Here is a 27193-nt window from a genome sequence, read left to right on the forward strand (position 1 = left end):
ATGACTGGAAATGAATAATCTGATGTGACAAATCGTGTTATACCCTCTGGCAATCTGATGAAAAGGTTTGGATTTGACAGATGCCTGGAAAATGTTACCTACCATCATACATAAATGAATGCACTTCACAGTACTGTGTACTATGTACAGCAGAGGAAGAGTTCAGAAATGATGAATGACTGTAACATATATTTTGGAAGATAAAAAAAATCTACTCACCAAGCTGTGACAGGACCGGGGAAAAAGAAAAGTTATAAAAGTTCAGGAAATGTGCTTGCTTTCAGAGCCAGTGGCTAAGTGTTCTGGCAGAATGATTGGAGGGGAAGGAAGAGAGATGAACGAAAAGAACGGGAGGTTTAGAAAATTGGGAGATTTGTATAAAAGTTGTCCATAACCCCAGGCCAGAAGACTCTTACCAGACAGGATGAGAAGGAAAGACCGATTGCTGGGGACTGCACAGGATGAGATTTGAAAACCAGAGTGTTTAAAGATGGAAGATAGGGTAATAAGCAAAAACAGAGATTACTGACAAAACATGCTGCAAGAGTTTATAAGGGCGAAAAGCTAAGAGCATTATATGTAGCAGTGGTGAGGGGGGGTGGGGTAAGACAAGTCAGAAAATAAAAGGTACTGAAAACTAAAAGGAAATGAAGAAAGGAATAGTCGACATAAAAGTTTTCTGGGCACAGTACCGCATCATAATGTATAAAACTATTGCTGCTACTGGTACCAGTAGACCCAGAAGAAGGCCGCTGCAACCGTGGCCGAAATGTTGCTCTTTCTCCAGCAGCAGTAGTTTCACACATTATGACACAGTACCATACCCAGAAAACTTTTATGTCGACTGACTCTGGCTGTGGAAGCCTACGCAGTTATAAGAGAGGAATAGTTTGACAAGAAATGCTGCGCCCAAAGAAATTAATGTAAACTAACACCAGGTAGGTGGCGAGAACCAAGGGCATGTTACACAAGTTCCCACCTGCAGAGTTCTAAGAAACTGGTGTCAGGGCAAAGAGTCCTCATGGCACATGTGCTGAAACAGGCACCAAGGTCACAACTGACATGTTGTAGAGTATTTTGGTTACCAGTATACAACCTTTGCCTAGGCCCATTTATCCTAATTGATAATTTGGTGGTAGTTATACCAATGTAGAACAGCAATCAGTGTTTATGTAATAACTGATACATGCCGTGGCATTTCTCAGGTGGCTCTCTCTTTGATACTGTATGTTTTACCAGCTATAGTACTCTTGTAAGTGGTGGTGGGAGAGAGCATAGAGCATGTCTTAGAGTGTGGATGTCACAAAGGAGGAGCCATAGGGTAGGAAATGGTTACAGAACTTGTATAGGGTCTGGCGAGGATACTGTGGACGTCAAGGGAGCGATGAAAAACTATTCCAGGTGTGATGATCAAAATGTCATACAGAATGGACCTCACTTCAGTGCATGATTTTAGAAAGTCATAGTCTTGTCGAAGCAGCTGGTAAATACATTAAAGACCTAGATAGTACTGAGTGACAGGAGGTGTGCTCCTAAGTTTCTCTCTCTCTCTCTCTCTCTCTCTCTCTCTCCCACCCCCCCCCCCTCCACCCCTTTTTTTTTTTGAGAGATCAGCAATATTATAGTGGTGGGATAATTACATCCAGAGGCTGAAGTGAGAATGGTGTTGTACTGCTGTAACAAATACCTTTGCCATGAATGCTAAGGCTGTATAGGTGGAAACATTTGACATGGAAAGGTTGACAACTGTAAAAATACAAATACTGTTGCTTCTTAGTAGTTTTAAAGTGTGCAGATTGTGTAACCGACTCTTGGTGAGGATGAGGTCAACATCAAGGAAAGTGGTATGGGATTTGGAACAGGACCATGAGAAATTTAGTTGGGAATATGCTCTTCAAACAATATTACTTACATGGTGTTGTACTGCTGCAAAGAATCTGCATCACAACAAGTATGATTGCCTTGAATGCCACGACTGTGCGGGAGAGAATGTTTGATATGGAAGGGATAGCAACTGTCAAAATCTAAGTACTGTTGTTTGTAAAGCATACTGCAAACTAAATTTCACAGGGCCCTGTTCCAAATACCATACCAGTTTCCTTGATGTTGACCTCATCCTCACCGAGAGTCAGTTACACACGTCTGCACACATTGAAACTGCTAAGAAGCAACAGTACTTGCATTCTGCATTTGCCACCTTTCCATGTCAAATGTTTAGTCCCATACAGCCTTGGCATTCACAACAAACGTATTTGTTTCAGCACTACACAACCATTCTCACATCAGCCTTCATTGGACATAATTATCAGACTAGTTTAGTTCAAAAATAGGTTTCCTGGGTCATCACATCCAATCCTGGTACTGCTGATCATTCCAAAACAATAACTCAGGAGTACACCTCTTGTCACTAAGTACTATCCTGGTCTTGAATGTATTTACTAGCTACTTTCACAAGAGCATCACTTCCTAAACTCATGGCCGAAAATGAGGTCCACTCTGTCTGCCATTTTGCCCATCACACCTATAATAGTTTTCATCATTCCTTCAATCTCCACAATATCCTTGTCAGATCCTATGTTCCCTCTGCACCCATTTCCCTACCATACGGCTCCTCCCCTATGACTGCCCCTCTCTAAGGCAAGCTCTATGCATCCTCCCATCACCACCTATACCAGCCCTGTAACTGGTAAAACATATAGTATCAAAGGGACAGCAATCTGTGAAATGACCCATCATACACCAGTTGTTATGTAAACACTGACTGGCCTTCTACACTGGTACAACTACCACCAGGTTGGCAGGATGAATGGGCATAGACCAAGTGTGTGTACTGGCAACACACAATATCCTGTTGCAGAGTATGCTCTACAACATGACTGTTTTGACCTCAGTGCCCGAGTCACCACATGTGCCATATGGATTTTCTCCCCGACACTAGTTTCTCAGAACTCTGCCAGTGGGAACTGGTGTAACACATCTTCAGTTCTCGGCATCTGCCTGGACTTAACTTGATTAATTTCTTCAGTCTCATAATTCCTACCCACTTCCTTTTAGTTTTCTACTACGTATTTCATTTTCTGACCTATCTATTGCCCCTCCCACCTTGCCACTCTTATAAACTCTTGCACCATGTTTTGTCAGTAATCTCTGTCTTGCCTATCACCCTACCTTCACCTTTAAGCTCTCAGGTTTTCGAATCATCCAATCCAGTCCCCAACAACCAGTTCTTCCTTCTGGTACCATTCATTAAGTCTCCCCTTTCTCTGGGTTCTGGGCACCTTTTCCGTAACTCTCCCAATTTCCTAAAATGCATCAGTCCTTTTCCTTCATCACCCTTCCTTCCCCTCCAACTCTTCTGCCAGAAGAAGGAGCCAACAGCTTTGAAAGGTTGTGTATTTCCTTAACTTTTATGTGTATTTTCTCCTGCTGGCACTCGGTGAGTTGATGTTTTATCCATACAATTGGATTATATTTCCAAAAACTGATTACTTTTATCAATTGTTTGTATCAGCATGGCAATGCTTCCTGTTCATAAAGCAGCATCTGTGAGGCATTGGTTTGTGGACAGTAACATTCTTGAAATGAATTTGCCTGCCCAGAGTCCCAACCTGAACCCAACGGAGAAACTTTTGGATGAGTTAGACCATCAACTTTGCTCCAGATCAGTGTCCATCATCATTACCTTCTCTGGTTTTGGCTCTTGACGAAGAATGGACTGACACCCCCCACAGACATTCAGTTTCCAGAATTGTTCAAGCCGTCATAAAGGTAAAGGGTGGTCACGTCACACATTAATGTCCACTAACATGACCCTGGATACTTTATATTTATTATATGCTATTTACTTGTGAAAAAATCCTTCAGAACACTGCAAAAGTTAGTGTGTCTGCATATGAAACACAGTGAATGGTCAAATGGCAATTGAGATAGTCTGGTAGGGAGAACATAAAAAGGACTTTAAAGGAGACAGAATAACACTGCAGTCAGTTCAGTCACAGGTACATATTGTTTATATGTGAAGGCAAAGTGAATATTTCTCAGATTGGCAGTGAAAGATTTGTTTTGTAGTTCAATAACTTTTATTCTTGTATTTACCTACATTTTTATCCCCATTTTTACAGTGATTAGTTTCCAGTGATTTACGAGAAAGAAATCTGGCACCCTACAGATCAGAGTGTGGAATGTCAGATCCCTTAATTGAACAGGTAGGTTAGAAAATTTAAAAACGGAAATGGATAGGTTAAAGTTGGATATAGTGGGAATTAGTGAAGTTCGGTGGCAGGAGGAACAAGACTTCTGGTCAGATGAATACACGGTTATAAATACAAAAGCAAATAGCGGTAATGCAGGAGTAGGTTTAATATGACGTTGTTGTTGTTGTTGTTGTTGTTGTCTTCAGTCGTGAGACTGGTTTGATACAGCTCTCCATGCTGCCCTATCCTGTGCAAGCTTCTTCATCTCCCAGTACTTACTGAAACCTACATCCTTCTGAATCTGCTTAGTTGTATTCATCTCTTGGTCTCCCTCTATGATTTTTACCATCCACGCTGCCCTCCAATGCTAAATTTGTGATCCCCTGATGCCTCAGAACATGTCCTACCAACCGGTCCCTTCTTCTAGTCAAGTTGTGCCACAAACTTCTCTTCTCCCCAATCCTATTCAATACCTCCTCATTAGTTACGTGATTTACCCTTGCCACCTTTAGAATTTGAAAGAGAGTATTCCAGTCAACATTGTCAAAAGCTTTCTCTAAGTCTACAAATGCTAGACACGTAGGTTTGCCTTTCCTTAATCTTTCTTCTAAGATAAGTCGTAAGGTCAGTCAGTATTGCCTTAAGTGTTCCAACATTTCTACGGAATCCAAACTGATCTTCCCCAAGGTCAGCTTCTACCAGTTTTATAATTCATCTGTAAATAATTCGTATTAGTATTTTGCAGCTGTGACTTATTAAACTGATAGTTCGGTAATTTTCACATCTGTCAACACCTGCTTTCTTTGGGATTGGAATTATTATACTCTTCTTGAAGTCTGAGGGTACTTCACCTGTCTCGTACATCTTGCTCACCAGATGGTAGAGTTTTGTCAGGACTGGCTTTCCCAAGGCCGTCAGTAGTTTTAATGGAATGTTGTCTACACCCGGGGCCTTGTTCCGACTCAGGTGTTTCAGTTCTCTGTCCAACTCTTCACGCAGTATCCTATCTCCCATTTCATCTTCATCTACATCCACTTCCATTTCCATAATATTGTCCTTGTATAGACCCTCTATATACTCCTTCCACCTTTCTGCTTTCCCTTCTTTGCTTAGAACTGGGTTTCCATCTGAGCTCTTGATAGTCATACAAGTGGCTCTCTTTTCTCCAAAGGTCTCTTCAATTTTCCTGTAGGCTGTATCTACCTTACCCCTAGTGAGATAAGCCTCTACATCCTTACACTTTTCCTCTAGCCATCCCTGCTTAGCCATTTTGCACTTCCTGTCGATATCATTTTTGAGACGTTTGTATTCCTTTTTGCCTGCTTCATTTACCGCATTTTTATATTTTCTCCTTTCATCAATTAAATTCAATATTTCTTCTGTTACCCAAGGATTTCTAATAGTCCTCGTCTTTTTACCTACTTGATCCTCTGCTGCCTTGACTACTTCATCCCTCAGAGCTACCCATTCGTCTTCTACTGTATTTCTTTCCCCCATTCCTGTCAATTGTTCCCTTATGCTGTACCTGAAACGCTGTACAACCTCTGGTTTAGTCAGTTTATCCAGGTCCCATCTCCTTAAATTCCCACCTTTTTGCAATTTCTTCCGTTTTAATCTACAGTTCATAACCAATAGATTGTGGTCAGAGTCCACATCTGCCCCTGGAAATGTCCTACAATTTAAAACCTGGTTCCTAAATCTCTGTCTTACCATTATATAATCTATCTGATACCTTTTAGTATCTCCAGGATTCTTCCATGTATACAACCTTCTTTTATGATTCTTGAACCAAGTGTTAGCTATGATTAATTTATGCTCTGTGCAAAATTCTAACAGACGGCTTCCTCTTTCATTTCTTAGCCCCAATCCATATTCACCTACTATGTTTCCTTCTCTCCATTTTCCTACTGTCGAATTCCAGTCACCTATGACTATTAAATTTTCATCTCCCTTCACTACCTGAATAATTTCTTTTATCTCATCATACATTTCTTCAATTTCTTCGTCATCTGCAGAGCTAGTTGGCATATATACTCGTACTAATGTAGTAGGCATGGGCTTCGTGTCTGTCTTGGCCACTATAATACGTTTACTATGCTGTTTGTAGTAGCTTACCCACATTTCTATTTGTTTATTCATTATTAAACCTACTCCTGCATTACCGCTGTTTGATTTTGTATTTATAACCCTGTATTCACCTGACCAAAAGTCTTGTTCCTCCTGCCACCGAACTTCACTAATTCCCACTATATCTAACTTTAACCTATCCATTTCCCTTTTTAAATTTTCTAACCTACCTGCCCGATTAAGTGTCTGACATTCCACGCTCCGATCCGTAGAATGCCAGTTTTCTTTCTCCTGATAACGTCGTCCTCTTGAGTAGTCCCCGCCCGGAGATCCAAATGGGGGACTATTTTACCTCCGGAATATTTTACCCAAGAAGACGCCATCATCATTTAACCATACAGTAAAGCTGCATGCCCTCGGGAAAAATTATGGCTGTAGTTTCCCCTTGCTTTCAGGCGTTCGCAGTACCACAACAGCATGGCCGTTATGGTTAATGTTACAAGGCCAGATCAGTCAATCATCCAGACTGTTGCCCCTGCAACTACTGAAAAGGCTGCTGCCCCTCTTCAGGAACCACACGTTTGTCTGGCTTCTCAACAGATACTCCTCCGTTGTGGTTGCACCTACGGTACGGCTATCTGTATCGTTGAGGCACGCAAGCCTCCCCACCAACGGCAAGGTCCATGGTTCATGGGGGGAGAAAAAAATTATCAGATATGAACTTAGAAAGCCAGCTTCAGCATTTGCTAATGTCTAATGAACTTGGATAAACACTACAAACTTTTTTTTGGTACAGGCGTTATGTTACTGCCCTTGTGGCTGTTACGTAACAACGCTTGTGAATCTCTAAAAGCATACAATACTGGATATGCACCTCTTCTGATATTTCGCTGGTCATTTCACCATAACTTGGGGAGAAAAATCAAAATTTAATTATTTATGAATAAACATGTCATTCTAACATTAAAAAGTCTTTGGCATGACTTTGAAGTACACAATGAGCTGATATATGATAAATGAATATCAACATGCACAGAAACAACTTTACTTTCTGCTCCCCTTAATAGGAAATTTAGTTTCATATGTGGATGTAATTCATGTAAAGTATTTTATGAACAAATATTGTAATTGTTATGAACTTGAAGTGTGTTATTTGTGACACTGTAGGTGGTACTTTATTGTATCGCTAGTTAGCAATTTTATAGCTCTTACTGCTGCGAAAATCATTTACAAGAGCTACTGACATCCGTATCAAAAATTTAAAAGTTGACTGCCTATGTAGTAGCACCAAGAGCCTTAGTCTACTCGCTAGTAAGTCTCTTACAGCCTCATATCAAGAAACACAAACTTATGACCTGAGTACTGCTTCTACACAGGTGAACAATTAGAAACTGTGTGTTCTGTTTTAATGTGTGTGTAAGAGGGCAACTATGACCCCTTGCTTGTTCTTTATTTCAGTATAAATGTGGAGAGGTACATGTAGGAATATTTAGCAAGAACAGTGAACAGGTGTAGCTGCAAAAGTAAAATGTGACCAAACCATATTTGTACATGTAGATAGTATTTTAACTGCATGAACTGGTGCAGCAAATGATTAATTATTACCTCATCACGAGTGCTGAGCATGAACCAAGGCTAACATTTCAAGTTTAAATTAGGCTATCAACTATGTCAAATTAGTACTCATGTGCACAGTCCTCAGATTATGTGAGTGGTATCACTATGAAGATTTCATTATACAACTCGGCCTAGCATTGCAGAAGGCAAGAAGGGCGAGCAGGGTGCAGTGAACGAGACACTGTAATGCCATACAGGGTGCACAAGCATATCAGCACTGGATGTCATGTCAGCCCCATGCATACATACTTAAGCCCTGCTGATATATCCACTTTCCCCATGCTGATGGAGGAATTTTTTTTTGTCTTTTCTATGTACATGCCTGATGCTCAGCATTACTACTGGTACTGCTACCACCACCAACACCACCACCACCACCACTTGGAGAGTACTTCAGCAGTGGTTACATATAACTCATTTGCACACCACAAAACTGCAGAAATGCCTTAACAAATATGTATTTGCAATTCGAGTGTTAGCAGACATAGGCGACATAAAAATGAAAAAGCTTGCATACCTTGCCTACTTTCATTCCATAATGCCATATGGTATAATATTTTGGGGTAACTCTTCAAGTCAAACAAAAGTTTTCAGAGTCCAAAAGTGTGTAACACGTATTATTTGTGGAGTAAATTCATGGACGTCATGTAGAAACCTCTTCAAAGAACTGGGTATACTAACCACTGCCTCTCAGTATATTTACTCCTTAACGTAATTTGTCCTAAATAATATATCTCTTTTTTCCAACAAACAGCTCAGTTTGTACATACAATACCAGGAACAAAAATGATCTGCACAAAGACTTAAAAGCACTTACTTTAGTTCAAAAATGGGTCCACTACTCAGGAACACTCATCTCCAATAATTTGCCAGCAAACATAAAAAATTTAGTTACAAATAAAGATCAATTTAAAAGGAGCCTGAAAGACTTACTAGTGGCCAACTCCTTCTACTCCATTGACGAATTTTTTAATAGAAACAAATGATGTATTGTATATCCACAAGGATCTCCTCAGCATGGATCTATGGAGCAAAAAACTAATCCAATCTAATCTGCACTATGCTCTTGATTTCTCTAGTACTCAGTGCTTTGCCCATCCTCACTTTCTGTAGCTCTTCTTTCCACCTCTTGCCTCTTTTGATGAGAAGGAAGAAACCATTAAGTTTGATACCTTGCTATATACAAAATTTCAAAGAATTCTGTCTTGTATATTGTAGATATGTTTCAGTACGAACAACTGTTCCATTCACCCTCAATATCATCAATAACCTTAACACCAAAATCTGCACATGGTAAGTATTTGTTTCATATATTATAAGTAAAGGAGAGGAAAATTACACTCACCACTGAAAGTGCCAATGCTGGAAGCGACGACGCAGCAGTTGGCTGGTTAAAACGCAGCTGTGCTCGGTACCTCATACCGCTGAGCCGTGAGAGTCCTTGCCCTGCAGCAACCTTACTCGTTGGAGATACACGTGATGAGCGGGAACGGCCTTTCACTGTTTCCCAGCCTTGAGTATCATCTGTATTGAATGAAGTAACATGCTAATAAAACAAAAGTCACTAAACTCTTTCATCACATTCCATAGATGTCCCTTATAAGAAAACCACACACACACACACACACACACACACACACACACACACACAAAATAAAATAAAATTTAAAAAAACTGTTACAATTGCACCAATAATTAACTATCATTCTAAGACCTACTTTTCAGGTCATTAAACAAGTTTGTACAGCAGAAAGACAACTTCTATTTTTTATTGTTAAAATTAGTGTTTCATTTGCCATAAATCAACATTTCAAAGCATTGCCGTTTCATAAATAGTGGATGATAGATCTGCATGGTAGTGACCACTAGAAAACTTTAACTTTTGAAAGGACTTTAACTTTGGCACTGTCTGGATCAGGGTGTATATATGGACAAAAAAAAATACAGTTTTCCCACTTAGAAATACACTTTTTCCCTGGTGAAAATACACTATACCCAGGTGATCCCAGGTGAAAATAGACTATACCCTGAGCGAAAGTACATTTGTTCCATGTTAAGTGACAATATACTTTCCATTGGACCTGTGAGACTTATCAATCCATTGACTGGTAAAAGTTTTATACACTTTAGGGGTTGGAAACAAACAAAAAACAATGCACTTTGGAAAGATTTTTGAAGTGCAGCAATATGTACACTGCATAGCTTTGTGTTATGAAAGTATAAATATGAATTCCACCAAATACAAAACAGTAGCTTCCCAAGCAATGAAATCGAGATTGGGGTGCACTTTTGTCAGCCAATCATAGCTTATGTCATGTGATCACACGTGCCAATGACAGCAGATATTTAGAGCATAGGACACGTTAAGTAGCATGAAAACACAAATATCAACAGTTAAGAGTTCAAATTAATATAAATATAGAATAGCACATACAATAACTGTCATCAAAATTTGTTGCTTCCCCCTCCTAAGGGTGTTACTACACAGTGTCCCAAGAGCACAGCTTAAATTGCAGCAGCTGAATAATTCTGACAAACAAGACTTAAGATTATAGATTTCATTACTGAGTACCGAACATTTTGTAGGTTACCTGGCTGTATACATGTTCCGATGAGCACTTCAACTTTTCCACAGAAAAGCTATTTAGTGTGAAATTGCTCAAGGTCTCACTTCACACTTTTTTTGAAGGATAATTGCACTTTTTGTCATTGTTATTTTATAATCTGTAATCTATCAAAGAACTAAAATAAATATGAAAAACAAACCTTGAAGCTTTGTCTTTTTTAGCATGTGTTACCCTGCAAGACATATTATAACAGAAATTTGCCAGTAAAATTTTAAATAATGGCATAAATAGGTGTTTCTGGGCCTGAAAATTTTCAAGTGGCTGGTTTTCCCGTTGCTGTAACTCATAAGAACTACTATGCCTTGTAAACTTTCTAAATGCACTTCATATCTCTCCAAAACACCAATTATTGGATACCAAGCAGCATGTAAGCCAATTCTTAATTGTGTTATGGTCAATGATACAGTTTTGATAGGCTCCTACAACGGCCAGCAGGAGAACTGTCGAATTCATTGTGTGGACCAGTGTAAACATTTTGCTTAATAACTACTGTAAAATGGAAAATGACAAGTTACAGAGATTATTAAACATTAAGAAAAGCTGAAATCTGCTTCAGAAGTACAGGTTTGAAACAGAGAAATTAAAAAGAAGTATACATAGATTTTGCCACTCGAGTTTTACTGCTTCCTGCAAGAAGTTTAAAAGTTATTTGCCCACATTTTTGCCTGTACTTGTTGATTTATTTGATCAGAAATATATTCAGTGCATTTATGAATCTGTTGAGTGATTCTTCTTTTGGTTCTGTGCTACTGTTGCATGTATGTAGGGATTTTTCAGAAGAGTGAAAAGTCTGCTATTATCAGCTCTGTTTATTCTGATTTATTTTTATTGTTGGTGAGTGGTGTATTTGCTTTACAAGTTCCACTAGAGTCAAATGCCACGTTTTGTACTTAGACACACCTATGTATTTTTTGTAGATTTTGTCAGGTTTCTGCTTGTCATTCCCAGAGACATCTCAGAGTTCTGACAGCTTAATTGGTAGACACCTGACGTCTGAATTTCAATCCCAATTTCTGTACCAAATTTCGAATGTTTTAAGCTGTCTCAGTACCTAACATTCTCACTACATATCCCACTTTGTCTATACTTCTAATATAGTGAAGTGCATCTAGTTTGCAGTTTCATTTTCGGTTTCCAGCTTCTGACTGTGATGTATTGTCAGGGTGTAAGCACAGTTGTTAGCTTTCTGAGGTTACTGTTTGTTGATGGTCCCGCTACTTCCTTTTTCTCCTTAATACTGAGAACATGTATATTAACCTTCTCCTCGTTAACGGTATTCATGTACAAAACTACTCTTTAAAATTGGCACCTTCTGCTAACAGCATTATTTTCCCAATTGGCTGTGTATTCTCAATTTGTTGTTCAAGGACTGTGGTTCAAATGGCTCTGAGCACTATGGGACTTAACTTCTGAGGTCATCAGTCACCTGGAACTTAGAACTACTTAAACCTAACTAACCTAAGGACATCACACACATCCATGCCCGAGGCAGGATTCGAACCTGCGACCGTAGCGGTCGCGCGGTTCCAGACTGTAGTGCCTAGAACCGCTCAGCCACACCGGCCGGCTGTTCAAGGACTGTATTTTGTCTCAAACATAGATATAATACATTTGCTTTCAACAGCAAATCTTAATCTTATAATTAGTGTTGTCACTGGGTTTTTCTGTAACAGTTAATTTGAATAGCAAATCTTTGCCATTTTGTTGTCGAGTTGTGTTAGGTGAGACGTGTTAGTATATTTTTGGTCATTTAGCTTGAGTCAGTTATTTTATTCTTACAAGTATGCCATGTATATATTTCTTTTGAAAAGTCACAGCTTAGGAGTTATTATTATTATTATTTACTATTATTATTACTGTTCTGTCTTCTTTTTCCTGAACGTATCACCTGTCTTCGTGTGTTTGACATGTTGTTATGGATCTGACGACATTAGTGGTAGAAGGTGGCCCAATGCCCTTCCTGTCACCACTTCCAACCTGAACTACATCTCCTGTGGATTAAATGTCTCGTTGGGCCACCAATTTGGCATCATCTGAAGAGAGAGAAAATTGTGATTCGGCAGATCACACTACACACCTTCAGTCAGCTACCGTCAAGTTTCTGTGTTGTTTGGCTCATGACTATGTGCAGATTTGTGTGTTACTGTGAACAAACGTTTTCTGCGATGTACCCGGCTCCTTCAAGTTCCCTTTCCAATGTTTGCTCAGAAACTGGTTGAGATAGCTTGCTTTCACTGAAACGAGCAATTCCTGTTGGGCTTGAAACTAGTTCTCATTAAGGTGTTTGACATCACAACTGGTTTCAGACAGTGAACTCTACCAATTACTTTTTTTGTTGTTAGAGTGCCCATTGTCAAGTGAGTTTTACAGTAACAGATGCTTATAGTCACTGATACTTATCAGAGAATATGAAGAGACATGAACAGTTAAACTCCCACACGACTGCGGAGACAGAGCTCAACTTTTTAGGGGAAACGGAATATTTAAAAACATGGAATATCACCAAACCCATTTCTTCTCCCCCCCCCCCCCCCTCCCCCGAGGCAAAATATTGCTTTACTATTACTAATTGCCACAAATGAAACATTTTCAAGAAAACTGCTAGGAACCTCTTTCCCCTCAGCACTTTTGTTAGATTTTTTTTTTAACTTTTTTATTTTAGATTCAGTGCATTAGTATTTGTAAAATGACTCTCTCAAATAGTGTTCATTAAAAAATGACGATCATTCCACTTGGAACCTGTGGAATGGTACATTAGCTTATTTGTTTTAGCTGTAAATATTTGTCATGTATTGTTTTTCTGACATGTTCTACATCCTGGAGGACCTCCTCACTACGGATAAATTGGAATGAAAGTAAATCTAATGTAATCTAATCTTTAGTAATGTCATCAATGCTAGCAGCAGAGAGAGATTTTCGTATTTAATAATCGCAACTGGCCCAAATGAACTACAAACACAGACAAAATTCTATGGAATTGTTTTGCGTTGCTATATCACTTACCAATAATGATTCCAAGTTTCTCTAGAATTTAAAACAAAATATACTAATACTTTTGTTTGTTTTAATAAAGATTTGCAACAGTGAGACTGCAAATAATTTAAAACCTTTTATGTTCTCACTGGAACCGACTACAGCACTATGGATCTAGATCCTGTCTAAGGTCCTCTGTATGGGAGTATTGGTGGATCCTCAAATTCTGGTCATGAACCACCCATCATCCATCTGAGCCTCTAGCCTGTAGTGAGGCTTCACAAAAAAGACATGGACGACGTGTATGCACTTTTGTCTTCGTGATTAATGTGTCTGGCAAGCAACAAAGGATATTACAGAGCCCAAAGTACCGCTTTTTCCAATAGCCCAACTTTCTGCACAGATGTAAAAATCCATAGTGAGTTTCCCAGACTGTGTCCCACTGACCAGTGCTTGGCGTTATAGTGCTTTCAGTGTTTCTTCTGGATGTCCAGGGCTCCTGTATCAGCCAACTGTGTTGCTTCTTTGATCATGGTGATGAGGTGTTTCATGTAGTCTCCTGAGTATCATCTAGTTGAAATCAGAACAGTGCATCCATTTTCTTCATCTTGGGGTATATGGAATGTTGTGAAGCCTGTAGTTTCTTGCTTCATCATGCTATATGAAAATGTCACAACTGGTAAGCACTCACAGATCAATTTACATTAAGAGCAGATGTGTCAATGTCTTATTAAAGCATTCTGTGAGATCATACATCTGTGAATGGTAGGCACTTGTCATCCTGCTGATGATGATGATGTCACACTGTGAAATTACCTCAGATACTATTCTTGACTGTAAAACATTTCCACGATCAAAGATCAAAACACTGAAGGCTCCATGTTTTCTATAAGGAATTTTATGATTTCTGGGATTTCAGCCGTTGACACAGCTTCAGTGACAGTGTAAGGATGAGATTGACCCTATTATCCATCAATTCCCATTTGCTGGCTCCAGGATCCTGTCCATGACGTCAATCCCAATTTGGTGGAATGGTGCTGCTGCAGGCAGGTTTGGTACCACATGCCCTACATGTTTATTGTGGCACATGCTTCCATCATTGGTGTTCCTTAAAACTAAGGTCTTCATGAATGCCAGGTTCCCAGATGTTGGAACGTTACAGAACCATTTCAAGAAGCTGGCTGTGACTAAGCTGGGATGATGAGCAACCATTTCCATCCCACTGTATCACAGGTCCTCTTATAAAATGCTCTGAATATTAATTGGATGTAACCTATGGTCAGTTCCTCTTCCTGCAAGGTTTCTGTGTTTTCTACAGTGCTGGATCTTCCCTTTCTTCAGCTGCAGTATCAGCTAATGTTGTGACAACTGGTATTTCAACCACACTGCTGTGCTCTAGCAAAGGATTTCTTGAAAACTAGTTGGCAGCCTTGTGTTTGTGTCCACTTTTGTATATTACAGTGAAATTGTATTCTTGAAGCCTCAGTGTCCATCTGACCAGTCAACCCAATGGATCCTTCATGCTAGTCCGCCACCACTGTCTTGACTGTGAACAGTTTACCAAATAAATACAGCCACCAGTACTTGTTGACAGTCCATAAACTGCAAGGCACTCTTTCTCGGTTGTAGAGTAGTTTCTCTCAGACTTGGAGAGTACTCTGGAAGCATAAGTTATCTCCTTTTCAGCATCTTCCAGGATTTGTGCTAGAACAGCACCTATCTCATAACCACTAGCATCGGAGTGAAGTTCTATTTTGGCATTCTCATCATATGCTGCTAGGACTGGGGAAGACCATAGTGTCTCCTTAAGGACAAGGAAAGATCTTTCTTACAACTCATTCCAGGACAATCTGATGTCTCCTTGAAGTAGTTCTTGCAAGGGATGTGCCTTGGTACAGAATTCCTTTATGAATCACTGTTTGTACGAGTTCATTCTGAGAAAACTTCTCACATCATGAATGTGCCATGTGCTGAGGAGTTATAAAACCTGTAAGTGCTCTTATTTTTTCTAGATCAGGCCACACTCCATAACCATTGACTAGATGCTTGAAGATTTTCTTTCCTCTGGCGGCACGGAGGTGCTTTTCCAGATGTCTTTGAAAAATGGTAATGTCATCTAGATAGCGAAGACAAGTTGTTCATCATACATTCCAAGGCAGCTGAAGTCTTACGAGGTGCATTCAAGTTCTAAGGCCTCCGATTTTTTTTCTCCGGACTGGAAAGAGATAAAAACATGTGCATTGTTTTAAAATGAGGCCGCATTCATTGTCAATATGTCCCAGAGATGGCAGCACTGTACGGCAGATGGAATTTTTCCGCCAGCGGCAAGAATGAGAACTGTTTTAAATACTTAAAATGGCGACGTTTTCCTTACTTGAACAGCGTGCAATCTATCGTTTTCTGAATTTGCGTGGTGTGAAATCAATTGAAATTCATTGACAGTTGAAGAAGACATGTGGTGATGGAGTTATGGATGTGTCGAAAGTGCGTTCGTGGGTGCGACAGTTTAATGAAGGCAGAACATCGTGTGACAACAAACCGAAACAACCTCGGGCTCACACAAGCCGGTCTGACGACATGATCGAGAAAGTGGAGAGAATTGTTTTGGGGGATCGCTGAATGACTGTTGAACAGATCGCCTCCAGAGTTGGCATTTCTGTGGGTTCTGTGCACACAATCCTGCATGACAACCTGAAAATGTGAAAAGTGTCATCCAGGTGGGTGCCACGAATGCTGACGGACAACCACATGGCTGCCCATGTGGCATGTTGCCAAGCAATGTTGACGCGCAATGACAGCATGAATGGGACTTTCTTTTCGTCGGTTGTGACAATGGATGAGACGTGGATGCCATTTTTCAATCCAGAAACAAAGCGCCAGTCAGCTCAATGGAAGCACACAGATTCACCGCCACCAAAAAAATTTCGGGTAACCGCCAGTGCTGAAAAAATGATGGTGTCCATGTTCTGGGACAGCGAGGGCGTAATCCTTACCCATTGCGTTCCAAAGGGCACTACGGTAATAGGTGCATCCTACAAAAATGTTTTGAAGAACAAATTCCTTCCTGCACTGCAACAAAAATGTCCGGGAAGGGCTGCGCGTGTGCTGTTTCACCAAGACAAGGCACCCGCACATCGAGCTAACGTTACGCAACAGTTTCTTCGTGATAACAACTTTGAAGTGATTCCTCATGCTCCCTACTAACCTGACCTGGCTCCTAGTGACTTTTGGCTTTTTCCAACAATGAAAGACACACTCCGTGGCCGCACATTCACCAGCCGTGCTGCTATTGCCTCAGCGATTTTCCAGTGGTCAAAACAGACTCCTAAAGAAGCCTTCGCCGCTGCCATGGAATCATAGCGTCAGCGTTGTGAAAAATGTGTACGTCTGCAGGGCGATTACGTCGAGAAGTAACGCCAGTTTCATCGATTTCAGGTGAGTAGTTAATTAGAAAAAAAATCGGAGGCCTTAGAACTTGAATGCACCTCGTACACAGTGACTTTGAACTCATAGAGGCCATCAGAAATTGTGAAAACAATCTTTTCCTGGTCAGCCTTGTTAATCTCTCGTAACACTGTCAGTCTTAAGGAATGGATGAAGTGGTTGTAAAGGTAATCATTATGAATACCTTTTATATTACAACCACCATTATTAGGCACATAATCCACAGCAATGCACTTTGGGAGTCAAGCTACCATCATCTGGCTGTCTAAGGTAAACCTAAACAAAACATACTTCAATTACAATTGAGGTCACAATAAAAAATAAAATAAAATTTAAAAAATAGCAACTTATTTGGACATGATTTCCTCACCTCAGTTTAAAGATGGCAATACAAGATTCTTTGCTTTGCTTGTACATGTTACCGCACACCCACGAAAGCATTCCTTCTGTAAGGTGGTCAGCAGCAGGTGGATTATGTTCCTAATTTGTATGCTAAAATATTTGTACCACCTGTCAATTTTGATTTTGCAGTAGTCTTTCTGCATACCCATTGTTGAGAAATACTTTGCTGCTTTCAAGCAGTCTAAAGTATCACCAATACATGTCAATGGATAGACATTTTTCTTTGTGATTTTGTTCAGTTGTGAGTACTTGATGCTCAAACATCATGTTCTTCTTCACAGGAAGCACAGGAGTGGACCAAGGATTCTCTAAAGGTTCATGATATCCTGCAGCACCTTCTCCACTTCCTCCTAGATTACTGTCATTCAGTGGGCAACAACCTTTACGATGCTACCTAATTGGTGGATGATCCTTGTAATGATTCTGTATTTGCCATGGGCCATTTGGTCTGTGTTTTCTCCACTCTGAATTTGAAAGCATCCAAAAACTGACACAAAATTGTTACCACTAGCCAATGTTGTTCTTCAGTCAACCAGATCCCATTGGCAGTTCGATAGTACCTTCCTCCCCTGTTTTTTCTGCAATGGTCACAGATCATGATTATTCGTTGATGACATTGAGCTGCCCTTCCTAGACTTGTTTGACTGTCCCTATGCATATAGTTTTAGTGATGAGTAGTGGCTACTCATGACAACTAGTGATTAAAAGTTTTCCCTGTACGCCTACAAGGCTTATGATCACTGCTGACATGTAGATCTGTTCTGTGTGATTTAGTAGCTTTCTACAGTTGACAAAAGCTTCACAGTTTAACTGAAAATCTCAACTGATAATAAGAACTCATCTTGCTGATGAAGGTGGAACAACAACATCTTTAAAGGCCAAAAACCACACAGAGCAATCTTTGTTATGTGTTCTTGTTGGAACACAGTTTTGTCAGTCTGGAGCTCTAATCTTCCACAGTCTATAAATGCCTGTGAAGCCTGCAAAAACCCCATCTGAGAGCAATGTCATGGCTACATTCTCTTAAAAGGGAGAAATTTGAAGGGCTATGTTCTGTAATAGATATTCTTGCAATAAATTTTCCCCTCTCAGCTGTTCATATTTCCCATTTTTGACTTAGCACAATCACTTTCATATCGTGGAGCATAGTCTCCTCTAGTTGGTGACAATTTGCATTCAATACTAAAGTAAGCGAAGCCCCTGAGCTGACTAGCACCCAGAAAGAGGTTTCCTGTCATCTAGGTAACTGTTGTCCATGGTGGATATTCATCTGTGACAATGTCACCTATACAAATGACTTGTCTTGCTTAGTTCTCCTGATTTCAGTGGCTAGATGCGTGGCTGGTACCTTTACACAGTGAAGGAGAATGTCTGCAGCATGTTGGGGAGAGACTTCATCCACAATACTTCAATGAGATTCATCTCATAGGTCAACAATAAACAACTGCAGTGTACAGCAGGACTAGGACTGTCACAATGGTTGACAACTTGTGGTGCAAGAGTCACCAAATATTCAGTGTCTTCCTCTGCAGTAGAATATAAGTCCAGAGCACCCAGAGTGAAAACTGACCAGCATGTTGTCCTCTGTGCTGCAAATGTCTTTTCTTCTGTGGAGTGTTACGTTAGGTGGAGGAGTTGCTTGTACCTGTGTTGGTCAGATGTTGGATTGGAACAGATTGTTTGAGGAAAGAGACCAAACAGAGAGGTCTTTGGTCTCATCGGATTAGGGAAGGATGGGGAAGGAAGTCAGCCGTGCCCTATCAAAGGAACCATCCCGGCATTTGCCTGGAGCGATTTAGGGAAATCACGGAAAACCTAAATCAGGATTGCCGGACACAGGATTGAACCGTCATCCTCCCCAATGTGAGTCCAGTGTGCTAACCACTGTGCCACCTCGCACAGTATAGTCAGATGTTGGATTGTTGTTTGACAGTGGTGGCGTAATTCCATGTTGGCTGTATCCATTCTTCATGGCATGTTCCACTTGTAGTGGAGATTGGTGTTAAGGATCAATACATCTCTTCTCTAGCATTCACTATAACTTCCTGATGTATGGGATCTATGTTAATGGCTGCTATGTCTTATGCACTGGGTGCAATAGTTCTCGCTGCCATAAAATGTTTTATCTCTGCTTTTATAACCTGGTGTGTGAGAGGCGTGAAATCATGATGTTCCTCCAAAACTGCTATAGGTACCACATTCGGAAATAAATCATAACTCTTTCGTCCAACTCTGTTCCTTGGATTTCCTTGATATGCTGGCACCACTTGATGAATTCTTTTGCTGTTGTGACATCGCTTACCAGAAGAGGTGCATGCCTTCTGCAACTCCTGCCATCAAATGTGAAATTAGCTTCCGTTACACGCAGATTCACAATGTTGCAAAGGAACAAAACATTCTGCATGTAAGACTGTTGTTTTCCCATGACATTGGGCCCTGTTCTTTAACTGTTCTGCTAAGAAAACTTTCTGTTGATTGTCACCAAATGTTTGCTTCAGTTTGGTCTGGAATTTGCTGCAGTTATTGAGCTTCTCTTCATTGTTCTCCAGCCACCAATGGGCTGTGGTGCCCAAATAAAAGTATACGTGTGCCAAACACACCTTATAATCACACAGGTTGTATTTGGCGACTTGGTCAAATCTTTTTGGACATTTCTTCAGGTGCTGACCAGAATCCTCTGGAAAACACAAATGGATTCCTGATGTGTAGCTGACTTATTTTTGGCTTGGAATCTATTGGTCTACTGAATATAGCCTTTGGAATGATGTCCTACTTGTATTTCAGTTCCTCTCCCTGCAGGCGACAGACAATTTTTACGTTGCCTAATTGAAGCCACAGTGATGTACATGTTTTGCAATACCTGGCATCTCAAACAAACAATGTCACATTGTACTCACACTTAAATGCAAATCCAAGAGCAGGGTTGTCAATGCAATACAGAACTTATCATTGAAAGTATGTCTATTATGTACACAACATTACAGCCAGTTCCTGAATAGACAGTGCAGCTATTTATACAAACATCAAATATTCCAGAAAACTGATATTTATACATACATTGAATATTTAAGAATATATGAACATTATGAACCCAGATATTTCAACCGCCTACTGAAGTGTACTAAATAACAAATAATTGCTGGTGGTCAGGTTTGGGACAGCAACCAGCAGCATACCAGACAGTGACAATAATGACTATACCACACTGTGCGCAGTATCATTTCCACTGAAAAATCTCACACCAGGTGATACAGTGTCACAGACTTGGCAGCAGCAATAGTTAGGCCAAGCCTCTAACACAACCTTTCTCTCTGGGATGCTAGCCCAGCAAGATATGCAGAAGTAATGAGAAGTTTGCATTACAGGAGTGAGGTACTGACAAAATTGACACTGTGAGGGCACGTTGTCACTCTGGATAGCTCAGCCAGGAAGAGCGTTACTTAATGCTGAGCCACAATATGTTTGTTTCAATGTATGTACATGAAAAAAATTGCTTTTGTGTGAAAGAGTAAATCATAGATAAATTACAAATCCTGATATGCATGTTGCAACAGCAATGAAAAATGGTCCCAGAAGAGAAAGACAGACAGACAATCGATGAAGGACCAGAAAGTTCAGTGCATTATAACAAAGCAACAAACATTGTAACAACTCAATGCATTCCAGCAGGGGTATTTCACCCTACAGCAAAAAGTCCACTATTTTGAAACTTCCTAACAGATTAAAACTGTATGTCAGATCAAACTTCTTCCCATGGCAGTGGCTGGAATAAGGAGCACTGTAACTGAGATGCGAGTCTGACATAACACCTGAGTTTTGATCTGGCATAAACTTTTAACTTATACACTGCTTCCTCTTCCTTTATGTGACAAGTAGACATAACTGTTGCAAAAGAGAATGTCAAAGTGATTTGTAACAATCTATTTTGATGTATGAGGAATTGAAATTTACACCAGACCCTTCAATACTCCCCAAGTAATTTAGAACCCTCAAATATTTCTGTGATTTATCCAGGTAAGCTAAAATTTAGCTAAGAATTCAAAGCAAAGAATTTGCAGCATGTTCCTGTAATAGCTATGGTAGTGTTCTCTGCCTAGAAAGACTTCACATAAAGTGTCAAAAACTTTAATGAATGTGTCATGGAAAAATTCTATGTAATTAACAAAGAAATCTTTTTTGTATGTGCATTTCGTATAAGGCAAGTTTACTTGTGCACAGTTATATGTTATTCTTCTGGCGTTCTGTATTCATTATTTGTAATCTCCCAGTCATTTCTCTTGAAATTCTGTGAAAAGGCCCATGAACCACCAATGGCATCAGTGACCTCTTTCCATAAGAGTGGCTGGGACAAGGAGCATTTTAACTGAGAGGTAAGTTTCACAATTTGTTGTTTACAACCTCCTGCTTAATGGACATGCATTATTCCCATAACATGGAAATGAACCGCAAGGAGATTACATATTAAGGCACAATTTGTGTCAACTGTGACATGTAGATCTGTTCTGTGTGATTTAGTAGCTTTCTACAGTTGACAAAAGCTTCACAGTTTAACTGAAAATCTCAACTGATAATAAGAACTCATCTTGCTGATGAAGGTGGAACAACAACATCTTTAAAGGCCAAAAACCACACAGAGCAATCTTTGTTATGTGTTCTTGTTGGAACACAGTTTTGTCAGTCTGGAGCTCTAATCTTCCACAGTCTATAAATGCCTGTGAAGCCTGCAAAAACCCCATCTGAGAGCAATGTCATGGCTACATTCTCTTAAAAGGGAGAAATTTGAAGGGCTATGTTCTGTAATAGATATTCTTGCAATAAATTTTCCCCTCTCAGCTGTTCATATTTCCCATTTTTGACTTAGCACAATCACTTTCATATCGTGGAGCATAGTCTCCTCTAGTTGGTGACAATTTGCATTCAATACTAAAGTAAGCGAAGCCCCTGAGCTGACTAGCACCCAGAAAGAGGTTTCCTGTCATCTAGGTAACTGTTGTCCATGGTGGATATTCATCTGTGACAATGTCACCTATACAAATGACTTGTCTTGCTTAGTTCTCCTGATTTCAGTGGCTAGATGCGTGGCTGGTACCTTTACACAGTGAAGGAGAATGTCTGCAGCATGTTGGGGAGAGACTTCATCCACAATACATCAATGAGATTCATCTCATAGGTCAACAATAAACAACTGCAGTGTACAGCAGGACTAGGACTGTCACAATGGTTGACAACTTGTGGTGCAAGAGTCACCAAATATTCAGTGTCTTCCTCTGCAGTAGAATATAAGTCCAGAGCACCCAGAGTGAAAACTGACCAGCATGTTGTCCTCTGTGCTGCAAATGTCTTTTCTTCTGTGGAGTGTTACGTTAGGTGGAGGAGTTGCTTGTACCTGTGTTGGTCAGATGTTGGATTGGAACAGATTGTTTGAGGAAAGAGACCAAACAGAGAGGTCTTTGGTCTCATCGGATTAGGGAAGGATGGGGAAGGAAGTCAGCCGTGCCCTATCAAAGGAACCATCCCGGCATTTGCCTGGAGCGATTTAGGGAAATCACGGAAAACCTAAATCAGGATTGCCGGACACAGGATTGAACCGTCATCCTCCCCAATGTGAGTCCAGTGTGCTAACCACTGTGCCACCTCGCACAGTATAGTCAGATGTTGGATTGTTGTTTGACAGTGGTGGCGTAATTCCATGTTGGCTGTATCCATTCTTCATGGCATGTTCCACTTGTAGTGGAGATTGGTGTTAAGGATCAATACATCTCTTCTCTAGCATTCACTATAACTTCCTGATGTATGGGATCTATGTTAATGGCTGCTATGTCTTATGCACTGGGTGCAATAGTTCTCGCTGCCATAAAATGTTTTATCTCTGCTTTTATAACCTGGTGTGTGAGAGGCATGAAATCATGATGTTCCTCCAAAACTGCTATAGGTACCACATTCGGAAATAAATCATAACTCTTTCGTCCAACTCTGTTCCTTGGATTTCCTTGATATGCTGGCACCACTTGATGAATTCTTTTGCTGTTGTGACATCGCTTACCAGAAGAGGTGCATGCCTTCTGCAACTCCTGCCATCAAATGTGAAATTAGCTTCCGTTACACGCAGATTCACAATGTTGCAAAGGAACAAAACATTCTGCATGTAAGACTGTTGTTTTCCCATGACATTGGGCCCTGTTCTTTAACTGTTCTGCTAAGAAAACTTTCTGTTGATTGTCACCAAATGTTTGCTTCAGTTTGGTCTGGAATTTGCTGCAGTTATTGAGCTTCTCTTCATTGTTCTCCAGCCACCAATGGGCTGTGGTGCCCAAATAAAAGTATACGTGTGCCAAACACACCTTATAATCACACAGGTTGTATTTGGCGACTTGGTCAAATCTTTTTGGACATTTCTTCAGGTGCTGACCAGAATCCTCTGGAAAACACAAATGGATTCCTGATGTGTAGCTGACTTATTTTTGGCTTGGAATCTATTGGTCTACTGAATATAGCCTTTGGAATGATGTCCTACTTGTATTTCAGTTCCTCTCCCTGCAGGCGACAGACAATTTTTACGTTGCCTAATTGAAGCCACAGTGATGTACATGTTTTGCAATACCTGGCATCTCAAACAAACAATGTCACATTGTACTCACACTTAAATGCAAATCCAAGAGCAGGGTTGTCAATGCAATACAGAACTTATCATTGAAAGTATGTCTATTATGTACACAACATTACAGCCAGTTCCTGAATAGACAGTGCAGCTATTTATACAAACATCAAATATTCCAGAAAACTGATATTTATACATACATTGAATATTTAAGAATATATGAACATTATGAACCCAGATATTTCAACCGCCTACTGAAGTGTACTAAATAACAAATAATTGCTGGTGGTCAGGTTTGGGACAGCAACCAGCAGCATACCAGACAGTGACAATAATGACTATACCACACTGTGCGCAGTATCATTTCCACTGAAAAATCTCACACCAGGTGATACAGTGTCACAGACTTGGCAGCAGCAATAGTTAGGCCAAGCCTCTAACACAACCTTTCTCTCTGGGATGCTAGCCCAGCAAGATATGCAGAAGTAATGAGAAGTTTGCATTACAGGAGTGAGGTACTGACAAAATTGACACTGTGAGGGCACGTTGTCACTCTGGATAGCTCAGCCAGGAAGAGCGTTACTTAATGCTGAGCCACAATATGTTTGTTTCAATGTATGTACATGAAAAAAATTGCTTTTGTGTGAAAGAGTAAATCATAGATAAATTACAAATCCTGATATGCATGTTGCAACAGCAATGAAAAATGGTCCCAGAAGAGAAAGACAGACAGACAATCGATGAAGGACCAGAAAGTTCAGTGCATTATAACAAAGCAACAAACATTGTAACAACTCAATGCATTCCAGCAGGGGTATTTCACCCTACAGCAAAAAGTCCACTATTTTGAAACTTCCTAACAGATTAAAACTGTATGTCAGATCAAACTTCTTCCCATGGCAGTGGCTGGAATAAGGAGCACTGTAACTGAGATGCGAGTCTGACATAACACCTGAGTTTTGATCTGGCATAAACTTTTAACTTATACACTGCTTCCTCTTCCTTTATGTGACAAGTAGACATAACTGTTGCAAAAGAGAATGTCAAAGTGATTTGTAACAATCTATTTTGATGTATGAGGAATTGAAATTTACACCAGACCCTTCAATACTCCCCAAGTAATTTAGAACCCTCAAATATTTCTGTGATTTATCCAGGTAAGCTAAAATTTAGCTAAGAATTCAAAGCAAAGAATTTGCAGCATGTTCCTGTAATAGCTATGGTAGTGTTCTCTGCCTAGAAAGACTTCACATAAAGTGTCAAAAACTTTAATGAATGTGTCATGGAAAAATTCTATGTAATTAACAAAGAAATCTTTTTTGTATGTGCATTTCGTATAAGGCAAGTTTACTTGTGCACAGTTATATGTTATTCTTCTGGCGTTCTGTATTCATTATTTGTAATCTCCCAGTCATTTCTCTTGAAATTCTGTGAAAAGGCCCATGAACCACCAATGGCATCAGTGACCTCTTTCCATAAGAGTGGCTGGGACAAGGAGCATTTTAACTGAGAGGTAAGTTTCACAATTTGTTGTTTACAACCTCCTGCTTAATGGACATGCATTATTCCCATAACATGGAAATGAACCGCAAGGAGATTACATATTAAGGCACAATTTGTGTCAACTGTGCACTTCTGATGCCGTATTAGCTTGAGAATTTTCATAGGCTCCCACACAACCTGGCATCAAGAAGATTAAGAATTTTTCCCTTTCAAAATGTGAGCAGATGAATGTGTCTAGTAGTTCTGGACTATTTTCTCTGTTAGGGCATGTCAGTTTAACTGCTTGAATAATATACAGTGTATCAGATCAGATGATAAAACTCTCACTGACTGGAATTTCATCTGGAATTCATAGCCCTAAGTCACATCACAAAAATAGGTTGAGTATCCAATGGACTGACCCCTCTTACACATTACTGTTGTAAATGAACAAAAAATTATACTTTTCCATTACACGAACACATGCTTACTTTAAATACATGATAAACGGGCAGAGGAAACTAAATTCCAACAAATCAAAAAAAAAGGAAAAGAATACACCAAGTGGGCTGTAAAAATGTGTATGACCACAAGTACAGTGAAATATTGACTAGCATGAAATGTGGAGATTACTGTCACTAAAGTAATAAAGCAATTTTTGAAGCTTACCATCATCAGCAGTGCGTGGCAAAACCTCAACAGAGACTGTGGTAGGTTGCTTCACCTTGTCAGAAGATGTTGAGCTGTTTAATGAAGAACTTGACCCTACAGGGCTATTCTTCTGTGTCCTGACTAAGTTTTCCTTTCCAGGAATACCACATGCCTGCCGACTCTGCTGATTTGGTGTTCTAACCTGCTTTATGTAAGACATCAAGGTCACTGTCATTGCTAGAGTACAGGTACAAAGGAAATGTGTACAAATAGATAAAGTGTCAAAATTACTATGCAGTCTTGCTAGTAATATAGGTGCTGACACTGAGAATAGCAGTTAATTGATATATACAATGGAAGATGAAAATTACATCTTAACTTAAAATTTTTTCAATGTTATGCCTACCAACCAATACAAAATTTTAGGATGGAGTATTGTTGATCTTAATAGCTGCACAGTAATACCTGTATATTTCACCTATAAACATGTTTCAGGCTTAGAACACCGTCAACACATCAGACAAGACACAGTACACAGTAATGTAGTTTTATAGACGTCATGTAACTAAAGCGCTACCTCAAGTGGATAACAGACTTTACTACTTGGCCATACTGGCATATGATATTTCAGAACAAATGTGATGTGTGATCTCTATGCCATTGCTTTTGATTTTTTTAGTGATCACTTACTTGTGGACTTTGTTTACAGTTAATGTTATGTTTGAGACATTCTCTAAATTGAAACTAAGAAGAATGAGATACTGGTGTGGATGAAACATACTTTCTTATGTGAAAACAATGGAGCCTTTTTGTTGTACCTATCTGCAACTCAACATTTCCGCTATATAGTGAGTAGCAATCTATCCTTTTCATAATACTGAAAAAATATGTGTCATATTAAGAAAGTACATATCAAAATCATTGTTAAGTTAATGTTATTAAAATTTTTGTATTTGTTATGTTGTCCAGATATGAAACTGCATTTGTAAAAATATTTCACCTTATTCCAATGTGGGGCTATTTTCTGGAACTGAAGAGTATTTTCAATGCTTTAGTGGTAAATATAGATTGAAATATAATGCATAAGAGGATTCTTGTTATTTTTGGTATGTGCAGCTGATCACTGTCATCTCTATTAC

At 39.7% G+C, this 27193-nt stretch overlaps 1 protein-coding gene across 5 annotated transcripts in view; it reads right to left on the reverse strand.

Moving 5' to 3' along the window:
• LOC126262573 (S phase cyclin A-associated protein in the endoplasmic reticulum) overlaps positions 1–27193 on the reverse strand; it is a 620393-nt gene that overhangs the window by 516134 nt on the left and 77066 nt on the right. For 4 of the 5 annotated variants that reach the window (XM_049959285.1, XM_049959286.1, XM_049959289.1 and 1 more), the window contains 2 exons: positions 26073–26256; positions 9223–9401 (listed from right to left, as the gene is read on the reverse strand). In XM_049959285.1, the coding sequence (XP_049815242.1) occupies positions 9223–9401; positions 26073–26256 (363 nt within the window). Of the gene's footprint in view, positions 1–9222; positions 9402–26072; positions 26260–27193 lie in introns of all 5 variants that reach the window. The other variant, XM_049959287.1, reaches the window with a different exon arrangement.

The sequence above is a fragment of the Schistocerca nitens genome, chromosome 6 (assembly GCF_023898315.1).
Source record: "Schistocerca nitens isolate TAMUIC-IGC-003100 chromosome 6, iqSchNite1.1, whole genome shotgun sequence".
NCBI classification, from domain to species: domain Eukaryota; kingdom Metazoa; phylum Arthropoda; class Insecta; order Orthoptera; family Acrididae; genus Schistocerca; species Schistocerca nitens.